This window comes from Crocuta crocuta, unplaced genomic scaffold (assembly GCF_008692635.1).
Source record: "Crocuta crocuta isolate KB4526 unplaced genomic scaffold, BGI_CrCroc_1.0 scaffold737, whole genome shotgun sequence".
NCBI classification, from domain to species: Eukaryota; Metazoa; Chordata; class Mammalia; order Carnivora; family Hyaenidae; genus Crocuta; species Crocuta crocuta.
This window is the reverse complement of record NW_027527804.1, coordinates 2,402,176-2,413,378: the sequence shown is the minus strand read 5'-3', so window position 1 is coordinate 2,413,378 and position 11,203 is coordinate 2,402,176. Positions and strand designations below refer to the sequence as shown.

Sequence of the window (11,203 nt, the reverse complement as noted above, 5' to 3'; positions counted from 1 at the left end):
ATTTAATTTTCGTTTGAAAATGCTCTATTCTGCTGTAAAGGCGATCCGATCAAATCATCATGGTGATAATCAGGCAGTTTCTAAATCTAGGTGATGGTTGCCATGGGGTAAGGAAAAGAGAATAAAGAGCTAAATAGAAAAATACTTATTTTAATTAAAAAGAAAACCCACCTGTTTAAATGATGGGCTAGTGAAGGGTGTCAAAGAGCTACAGCTGTATCCATCTGTCTTCTCGCTCGTGCGTAGAGTGGGTTAGAGTCCGAGACTGGAAGCTTAACTTCAGTAGCAAACCATAAAATGTGAAAGCCCAAGCCCAACAGCAAGTCCATGTGCAAGGCGTTATAGGCATTATTTTACTAATATAAATTCAGTATATTTGGATTAGCCAGAGATAAAGTCAATACATTAGGATATATAGTATCCAATATGTTTGGATGGTCTGGATTACAGATGAATCAGCTGAGGGGCGGTTATGTTTCCTTACTTGCCTAAACACTATCTAGAGTAAAACTGCAGAGCGAGCAGTCCCCAAGTCCAAACTGAGAGCTGGAGAGCTGGGAGCCCAGAGTGTTCAAGGCATACGGGCCTAAGCTAGAGCACCTCTGTCTTTGGGGGGTTTCAGACCTAAGGGAAGAGAAGGAAGGCGAATTGGTAAGTTTTGAACTTCAGATTATTATCTATATGTAACACGAGGCTTCGACTAAGCTGTGGGCAGCAAGATGAACGAGGAAATTCAGATTCACGCTTTCCCATGGAACTTCTCCACGGAGATGTTTTCATAAACAGCTAGAACTCAGTATGTCCCAAACTGACCTTATCATCGCCCCTTCCTCCTCTGCCCTCCTTCCCTGAAAACTTGCTCCTTCTGTATTCTTTATCTCAGGATGACAAGCTCATGTACCCAGCTGTCCAAATCAGAAACCTAGGAATCATCATTGCTACACCCTCTTCCTCATGCCCCTTATCCGTCTGGTCACCAAATCCTGTCGATTCCACTTCCTTGATACCTCGTGATGATGTCCCCTCGTTGCACCCCCAGAGAACATTAAAAATGGCCATCATCCTTCCCCTACTTAAATTCCTTCCATGGTGCTCCTGCTCTCTGTATAAAATACACGAGAGGCACCTGGATGGCTCGGTCAGTTAAGCGTCCGACTTTGGCTAGGGACCTGATCTCACAGTTCGTGAGTTTGAGCCCTGTGTCGGGCTCTGAGCTGACAGTGTGGACCCTACTTGGGATTCTCTTCCTGCCTCTCTCCCACTTGTGCTTTCTCTCTCAAAATAAATAGATAAACTTAAGACAAATACACGAAATACAAAGCCCTCCAAACTATGGCCTCTGCTGCTCTCTGGCCTCATCTCTCACTACTCCCCCCACCCCACTTCAGAAGTGTTTCAGGGTTACTCTTGAATTTCTGGTGCCTGGTCTAGCACCCGGCACATAGAAGGCACACAAGTAAATGCATGTGGAGTGAAAGATACATAAACATCTCAGCTTTGCGTAGCNTTAATGTCAAAAAATGACTTATAAAGGTAAAGAAAAACACAGCATTAGTAAAACAAATTTTGTAACAAGAATAAAGAACAACTTATCTCAACGTATTTAAGGGTCCTATTTTCCTTTAAAACTGTGCTTCAAAAGTATAAACTCTGTTCTTAGTCATTTAGTGTTTGGTTACATTTGGCAGTTTTAATAAAGGCATATTTTAAGACATAATGCGGAGATTCATGGTTATGAATCTGGGGGAGAGGCCGACGGAAGAGATCCTGTTAGAATCTTAATGGCCTGGTGACTGGAAGGTCCTTGAACCTGAAGTGCTCTATCCCCACCTGGTGGTACAATCAGAAAACTGTCAAACTAACGTTTTAAAGCTTTAAAAATGGAGTGCTCACAAAATGACAGGAGGTGACTGTAGTATGTACAGATTGCAATTCCCCCTGCCGGACGCTTACTCTTTGTCATTGCCTTACAGTCAAGCCTTCTAAGCCCCTTTGCAGCATCCAAGGATTACCAGAAACTGGCCATCCTATATCTCTTTCTTGCCTCTCGGTCTTTGGGACACCTTCCCCTGTGTACTACTGGTATAAAGTTAAAGGAGGAGACATCGTCCCAGTGAAAGAAAACTTCAGTAAGTACAGCGCTCTGGGGGCCCTGGGTGGCTCAGTCGGTTAAGCGTCCGACTCTTGGTTTTGGCTCAGGTCATGATCTCACAGTTTCATGAATTTGAGCCCCGTGTCTGGTTCAGTGCTGGCAGCACAGAGCCTGCTTGGGATTCTCTGTCTTCTTCTCTCTCTGTCCCTCCCTCACTCATGCTGTCTTTTTCTCTCCCTCAGGATAAATAAATAAACTTAAATAAAAAGTACAGTCCTCCACAGTCCCTGGCAAGGCATAGTGTGTGTGGTTGACTAACAGCTTGTGTGTGTGGCTGGTTGCTTGTCTTTAGAGCTCAGTCTTAAATTTTTCTGGAAAGGGGATGTCAAAAGATCTCCTAACAAGATGACTGAGGTCTGGTCTTATCCCCAACCTCTAGAAGTCAAGCCTGTTTTTAACTCAGAAGTGGTGGGTATGGAGAGAATAGGGATGGTTCCAGATGGGCTACCTTTGGAATAATTCTCAGGGTCTAGCTGGACCTGGAACATCTCAGGGAAGGGAAGGCCATGTAGGGATGTGAGTGGGAATTGAGCAATTCTGCAACACTGACATGATCTGTCCCCACATAATAGATTTCTAAAGTCTATTTCCTGTTTCTGACAGACCCAGCCACTGGGACTTTGGTTATTGGAAACCTGACCAATTTTGAACAAGGTTATTACCTGTGCACTGCTATCAACAACCTTGGCAATAGTTCCTGCGAAATTGATCTAACTTCTTCACGTGAGTTGATTATCCAACTTTAATAGTTTCTCCTTAGGTCGAGTACCCAGTAAATTAATTAGGATCCTGGTTAGTCCTTCCTGCCTTTCTGGAGATTTTGGTGACTTATTTATAGGTTTATATGATGAATTATTGCTATCCTAAAATCTAATGTTTATATAATACTTAATATGTGCCATAAACTTCCATAAATCGTTTATAAAAATTTTGTTTAGCCCTCATAAAATTTCTAAAAAGTAGATATTACTATTTAGTAAGTAAAACAACAGCACCATGGCTAGTGCAGGACTGAATTTTCTTTGTGATGTTGTTTGTGAATCTGGGTGAAACTAGCAATCTGTGTCGCATACAGAGCTCAAAAACTTTCCAGTTCTTCAGTGATTTGTTAAGATCTGCCTCTAATAATAATAGCAATAATATCACTTGTACCTACAGTTACAGTAGCTAATATTTGTGGAGCACAAATGGTGTGCCGGATACGTGGCTGGGTGCGGTGAGCATTATCTCATTCAATTCTCCAACCACCCTGCCAAGGGGGCACAATATACTGTTAGCCTCATTTTACTGAAAAGGAGACTGAAACTCAAGGAGGTAAGTGACTTGTCCAAGGTCATCCAGTTAGTGACTGGCAGAGCCAGGATGCCTTTAAACCACAACCTTTCAGGGGCACCTGGGTGGCCCGGTCATTTCAGCTTCTGACTCTTGATTTCGGCTCAGGTCGTGACCTCACAGCCATGAGATCCAGCCCTGCACTGAGCTCTGTCCTGGTCATAGAACCTTCTTGGGATTCTCAATCTCTCTCTCTCACTCTCTATCCCTCCCCCGCTCATAGGTGCACGTCCACATGCTTTCTTTCTCAAAACAAAACAAAACAAATACAACTTTACAGTTCAAAGGTGTTTAATTACTAAGCACAGAGTTGAGGGCCCAGAGTTGTCAAATTGGGCCATTCAGGGGCAAGCTCTCCTAAGGGCTATCTTGCCACACCTTCAAAGGATCGCTTAATAACACCTAGGATCATGTCATCTATTCATTATTTCTAACTCACTTTGAATCTGTGACTTAAATATATACCATATCCAGGTGGCCAGTTCCCTTGGNAGGGGTGCCTGGGTGGCCGAGTCCCTTAAGCATGCAACTCTTGATTTCAGTTCAGGTCATGATCTCATGGTTCTTGAGCTTGAGCCCTGTGTCAGGCTCTGCACTGACAGTGTGGAGCCTGCTTGGGATTCTCTCTCTCTCTCTGCTCCTTCCCTGCTTGTGCGCGCTCTCTCTCAAAATAAATAAATAAACTTAAGAAAAAAGAAAAACATTTTCCAATTCCAGGTTGCTTCTTCATTTAGCTAATTTCTATTCAAAGGTGAATAGAAATGTTTTTGGTCTTTGTCGTATTCTCATTCTATTGCAGTCCCTTGATCATTTCTTCTGTGTGTCTCTATCTCTTCCCCAATCCTGTTTTGCTTTTCCAGAAGTACAGTTATACTGCACATGTAGAGACTCAGCAGTTGTACTTGAGCCTTGCTTCCACTCAAATCCTTCTTCTAAATGATTTTGGCATTTGGTTGTCTGCTCCCTTCCCTTCCCTTCCCTTCCCTCCCCTTCCCTCCCTCCCTTCCTGCTTCCTTGTCTTCCTCCCTCAAACATTAATTGGATATCTACTATATGCCAGGAACTATCATAGGTGACGGAGATACAGAGGTTAGTAAGATACATGTCTTACACTCAAGAACTCACAGTTTAGTTAGAAGGACAAACAGTAAAATGTGTTAAGTGCTATTATAGTGGTCTGTACATGGTCTCTAGGACACCAAAGAAAAAACAATTAATTATGCTTATAGAACCCGGGCCAACTGTACCAACAAAGTACTACTTGAGCTGGATCTTGAAAGAACTTGCAAAACCTGTTTATCTAGAAAATAGGGATGAAGGTGAAAGGCAGGGGAGGAAAGACACTACAGCAGCAGACTCTCCTAAGAGAGCAAACAGTCCATGCTGGGGGAGGAGGATGGAGGGCTCTAGAAGGGGGAACCATAAGAAACCAATAGAGGGCGCCTGGGTGGCTCAGTCGGTTAAGCATCCATCTTTGGCTCAGGTCATGATCTCATGCTTGGTGAGTTCGAGCCCTGCTTCGGATAAACATGAGCCCTGTGTCAAGTGAGCCTTGCTTCTCTCNAAGGTAATTATGAAGCTCACTGAAAAATTGTAAATGTACAAGAATCATAATATATACTATGTTCTGCAGCTGTGAACAATATTCAATAATGCAAACTTTGATGTCACAACAACTTGTGCTATAGCTATTATCAGGAGAATGTGTGAGGGGGGCGACTGTAAGAATAAAATCTCCACCTTCCAGGGAAAGAAGTCACCAAAAAATGACAAAAATTGGAGAATTAGAATAAGTATAATAGAAACATAGGGGCAAATATCAAGATGATTTAAAAAAAGAGAGAGATAGGTGGTTGCGTGGTTGCCTCTAGTGAATGGGACACAGAGATGGGGAGGGGAGGGGGTAGGGTCTGCCATTTCTTTTCTAGAAGTCTAGTTGAATCAGTTCACTTTCTAAATTATACCCATGGATTCCTTTAATCATAAAAAGTCAAGAGAATGATCAGGCAACTCAACTAGCCTCTCATCTCCAAGTATAAGATGTCCAGCCTTGTTTGAAGGGAGGCAGATGGGGATGGGCCCCCTGGAGCTCAGACATGGTTTGCCAGGGACAGAACCTTAGTGCTGGAAGGTCTAGTGCTCAGCTGGGTCATCTCACATTCCTTGGGTTGTTCCATAGACTGATCTAATAAACCAGATGCCTGTTCGTGGAAATGGGCACATCCTTTTCCAGTGGCTGGAATGCATGAGGCTCCTTGGTGAGCATGGAATCTGTGGGAGAGGTTTTTTGGGGACTACTGCACCTATGCTCTAGATAAGTCTGGTGAAACGTCCCTGCCTGTAACAGAGGTCACTTCTCTGGTTACCAGATTGTAGCTCCACAGGTTCCATTGATCAAGAAGATGCCCATTGATGGGGTGCCCGGGTGGTTCACTTGGCTGAGTGTCCAACTCTTGGTTTTGGCTCAGGTCATGAACCCAGGGCCATGGGATCAAGCCCCACATTGGGCTCCATGCTGAGTGTGGAGCCTGCTTAGGATTCTCTCTGGCCGTCTCTCTCTGCTCCACCCCCGTGCATGTGCCTGTGTGTGTGCCCATGTGCACTCTGTCTCTAAATAAGCATTTTAAAAAAGCAAAAATAAGAGAAGATACCCATTGCAAACCCACCTCTCTAAACTCCATTTTGAAAGTGACCCCTGCCCCCAAGTAGGCATATGTCTTCTTTATGTGTATCAGTGTGAAAGGGTAAGCGACATAGTCAAGCCAGTCATCTTTCTTCTCCCCCTATGAGTCTGGCAGAGTTCTCACAGTTTCTGGCCTCTACAAGTCATTTTCCCACTGTATGAGTACTCCAAATACTCTGCACCAGTCACAAATGGCACACGTAAGGGGCAGACAGTATGTTCTACTTTACCAACAGGCTGCTTATATCTTCCAGATCCAGAAGTTGGAATCATTGTTGGGGCATTGGTGGGCACCCTAGTAGGTGCCGCCATTATCATCTCCGTTGTGTGCTTCGCAAGGAGCAAGGCAAAGGCGAAGGGGAAGGGAAGAAAGAGAAATTCGAAAACCACCACAGAGCTCGAGTAAGATCTTATTTTGTTGTCTCTACTTGACAGTCAGCTCTTCCTAAGCGCTTCTTTTAGCCTAACTTGTCGAGGGTATCTTTCTGCTCACTCTCGCTGCTTGTATGAAAGAATGATGGTGGCTCCCATTTCTTGAGACCTGTGGGCCAGACTCTGTTCTAAGCACTTTATGTGTATCAACTCACTGAATCACCACAACACCCCTTTTAGGTCTACAAAAGTGTGTTAATATATCATGCTGATATACTCGTCTTTCTACCAACATGGTCATAAAACATAATTTTTAATATTTGTCCTGGAACAAGAGGACCATGGAGTGTACATGGCCCATGGAAGTTGGCATGCGGCTCTGCACACAGCCCATTCTCTTGACCACTCTGCTATTTCTTCCTGAATGTGTGTCACACTCATTCCTTTGTTTCTCTCTCCATTTCTATGCTTCCACAACTATGTATTGGATTGTGCACAACTATGTGTGTATTGTGCTAGATAGACTGAGAGCTAGCAATGGCCCAGAGCTATGGATTTGGCCCTCAAACACATTATGTAGACCCCTTTGTCCTAACATCAGTTTTCTTACCTTTTGAATACTGGTTTTTCTCTCTTGAACTCTCTTTATGTTGTTGAGACCTAACCTTTCTGGTCAGGAGACAAGATAAACTTGTGGTCTGACAGTGAGTCAGAGTATCAGAAATCACAGAGGTCTTGAGCAGATTGGAACCAATGGTCACTGAAGTGACACATCCTGTGGTTCCACGTGAAATGGCCAACCCTAACCCCTTCTTCCTTGGGCCTTCTTCCTGCAGACCAATGACGAAGATCAACCAAGGGACGGGGGGTGAGGTCATACCAGCTGAAGATGTTATCCACCTAGAAGGGCCTTTGCCACCTTCCGTCCATGAGGATGAGCCCGATACCATCCTAAGGCTGGATTGTGAGCCTAACCCCCTGCCGGGGCTTGTCCAGGAGGCTGCCCCACAGCCTACCTCAGGTCCTGAGCCTATTCTGGTGCCTGAGATTGAGGTAGAGCGGGAGCCCGAGCCGGAGACGGAGCCAGAGGTGGAGCCCGAGCCTGAGCCCGAGCCCGAGCCCGAGCCCGAGCCCGAGCCTGAGCCCGGGATTGGGGTCCGGCCTTTGTGTAGCAAGGAAAAGGGAGTGAATAAGCCATAGGCTGGTAGCCTAAGTACAGTGTTCATCACTAAAGAACCCATAACCGGCATTTAGAATTCTGCTGACTTAACCAATCTCCCACCACCTCCGTCCATTCTGACCAACCGTCTTCTAATGAGGTGCTCCCACCATCAATCAAATAAACAGGTCAAGATACCTACTAAGTAAATGCAAGGGTTCCTGTGTTACTTACCATTTCACTAACATGTAAGCATAACTAAAGATAAGGCAAGTGATTTCTAATTCGGTTGAAAGTGCTTTGCAGCAATATCTACGTTGTATTTCAGAAAACCTTATTTCTCTATTTTTAGCCACACTTTGTTACATTCCACATGCACACCTGACAAGGTGGCATTAATTGAGTTCAATATTATTTCTACGATCAGTTGTCAAGGCTTCCCTATTCATTTCCACATTTCACATTGGCCCCAAAGACAAAAGTTTGTCGGCATTCAGTCATAGATTAGAACAAACAGTCCTCAAAAATTCCAGAGAAGAATATGTAAATTAATTGGTACAAATTAATTACCATATTAAATTGGTACAAAGCATTTAAAACTTCGTCTTGAAATAACTGTTTCATTTATCATATTAGATTTCCCAAGGACCCACTGTGCTATACAGTATCTTGAGCGTAGCAACATTTTTAAATAACCTAACTTATAAATGCAAAATAACGTACAGGCAAACAGTTCCAAATAGTATTTTCCTCTGCTGAATACACATCATAGGTGATGTACAATTTCGCTTTTAATGAGACACTATGTTACTCCTGTGTCTGATGCTATCCACTTGGGAAGGGCCAGAAATGGGAAACTGTTCTAAATGAACACCTAAGATCTATTTTAGATAATCTGAACTAATTATTTGATCTGTTTCGCTGTTGAAATATTCCACATGAATAGATACCATTCTTGTATAAATGCTAAATATTAATTAAAGTGCATTGATGTCACTTCTTCTCCACATGTTACAATGTTTTTTCCATTGATCGTATTTTCCCCACATCCTACCTTGAAGAAATTTATGAGTAGACTTTTTCATATGTGTAATCAGAGTTTCAATCTTATTTTGAGGTTCAATAACTAATACTAATAAAATCTTACTTTAATGATCCTCAGGTGAATATTTTATTAACATTATTGACATATACTTTACATACAATAAATGACACCTATTTCCTGTGTATAATTTGATGAGTTTTGACAGACGTATATACACCCATGAAACCACAATTTAAATAAAGCATTTCCCGGGGCACCTCGGTGGCTCAGTTTGTTAAGTGCCCGATTTCAGCTCAGGTCATGATCTCACAGCTTGTGAGTTTGGGCCCCGCATCAGGCTCTGTGCTGACAGCTGAAAGCCTGGAGCCTGCTTCAGATTCTGTGTCAACCCTCTCTCTCTGCCCCTCCCCTGCTCACACTCTTTCTCAAAAATAAATAAACAAAAAATAATAATAGAGCGTTTCCATCACTCCAAAATGTTTCCTATGCCCTTTTGTGCAATCCCCCATCACACTGGACCTAGGCAGCCACTGAATTGCCTTCCATCATTAGAAATTAGCTTTGCCTTTTCTTGATGTTTGTATAAATGGGATCATACAGTATGCACNTAGATAAACCACATCTTCTTGATCCATTCATCTGTTGATGGACACTTAGGCTCTTTCCACGTTTTAGCTATTGTGGAGAGTGCTGCTATGAACATTGAAGGTGAATCCTTTTTAAATGAAGTAATGAATCTCTAACTTATCACATCCAGATTTTCATGTAGAGAATTTTCTTAAGCTGTGAAACCCTTTATTTATTGAAAAAAATTTCTTTAATGTTTATTTTTGAGACAGACAGAGCATGAGTGGGGGAGGGGCCAAGAGACAGGGGGACACAGAATCTGTGTCAGGGGTGCCTGGGTGCCTCAGTCAGTTAAGTGTCTGACTTTGGCTCAGGTCATGACCTCACAGTTAGTGGGTTCTTTTCCTCTCTCTCTGCCCCTGCTATGTGCTCTCTCCCTCTCTCTCAAAATAAATGAAAATAAACTTTAAAATGTAAATATATAATTCCATTCATATTAAATATACTTTATGATATACAGTGTCTGATGGGTTCAGGAAGCAAAATGATGAAGGTTTTAAGAATGATCTACTATTTAAAGATTAAAAACTAAAACACCAGCTGTGTGTAAAAATCTCAATGACCAGAACACCAAAGTAGCTGTAATTTACTGATCTCTTGCACTTTTATAATAGAAGCAAATCACAAGAAAAGAGACTTATACACAATAGTTAAGTACTATACCCCCAAATTTCTGATGGATCGGTGCTGAGCAGGAAGGAAGTCACTCTTGGTGGTCTTTTAGAGCTCTTTGCTTAATAGCATTTATCTGTTCAAAATACTAATGAATAGTTGGATCAGTGGTTTTCAACTTTTTTTAGGTCATGGATCACCTTGACAATCTGCTGAAAATCCTGGACCCCTCTCCATAGAAAAATGCTTATATACACAAAGTGTCATGTACAGTTTTAGATAAATTAGACTCCCAGGTTCCAAGATTAAGAGCTAGTGACTTAGTTAAAAACACAAAAGGCACACTTAATAAATCTGTGGATGCCTTCCTCCTGGGGGGAATGGTTACGATGTTGTATGACTCAAAATGATCTCCTTAGCCCGGAAGCTGAGCTGAAATCCACAGGAATGCAGGGTAAAGACTAGATTTAAAAATATAGAGTTCAGGGGCACCTGGGTGGCTCGGCGGGTTAAGTGTTGGACTCTTGATTTTGGCACAGGTCATGATCTCTTGGGTCATGAGTTTGAGCCCCACGTCTAGGTCTGGACTGATGGTTCGAGGCCTGCTTGTCTCTCTCTCTGCCCCTCCCCTGCTCGTGCCCTCTCTCTCTCTCAAAATAAGTAAACTTTAACACATATAGAGAGTACATGTTGTCCATGCAGAAGACTTAGCTGGGCAAAGTTGGGATGTAGTTGAGTTTAATTTAAAGTGGTATCTTTGGATCTTTCCTTTCAATACCCTTCCTGGCCATCTGGTGTCTTATTTTCCAATACTCAGGACTCTTATGCANCCCTACCTCTACCCTTGACACCATTAAAAAAAAAAGTAGCTGTTCTGTGACCTATTCTTGTCTAGTGAACATGACCTTTTATCACCCAGTGATGTCTCTTGGGTTGATAATGAGTTAGCCTTCTTTTGAGTATTTACCTTTTAGAAAGGGACTCCTGAGCACATATAATTCCTTAATCCAAAGAGTCTAAAAGATGGGCACCTGGGTGGCTCAGTCGGTTGAGTTTTGGACTCAGTTTTGGCTCAGGTCATGATCTCACAGTTTCATGGGTTTGAGCCCTGCATAGAGCTCTACGCTGGTAGTATGGAGCCGGCTTGGGATTCTCTCTTTCTCCCCCTTTCTGCCCCCTCCCACTTGCTCTCTCTCTCTCTGTCTCTAAATAAATAAACTT

At 42.9% G+C, this 11,203-nt stretch overlaps 1 protein-coding gene across 1 annotated transcript in view; it reads left to right on the top strand.

Annotated features, from left to right (window-relative positions):
• The window catches only part of VSIG1 (V-set and immunoglobulin domain containing 1), a 36,010-nt gene extending 28,102 nt beyond the window's left edge, over positions 1–7,908 (top strand). The window contains exons 4-7 of the mRNA XM_077773820.1: positions 1,974–2,129; positions 2,756–2,875; positions 6,422–6,569; positions 7,376–7,908. Coding sequence (XP_077629946.1) covers positions 1,974–2,129; positions 2,756–2,875; positions 6,422–6,569; positions 7,376–7,739 — 788 coding nt within the window. The 3' untranslated portion in view covers positions 7,740–7,908. The remainder of the gene's footprint in view (positions 1–1,973; positions 2,130–2,755; positions 2,876–6,421; positions 6,570–7,375) is intronic.
• Positions 7,909–11,203: the final 3,295 nt, after the last annotated feature.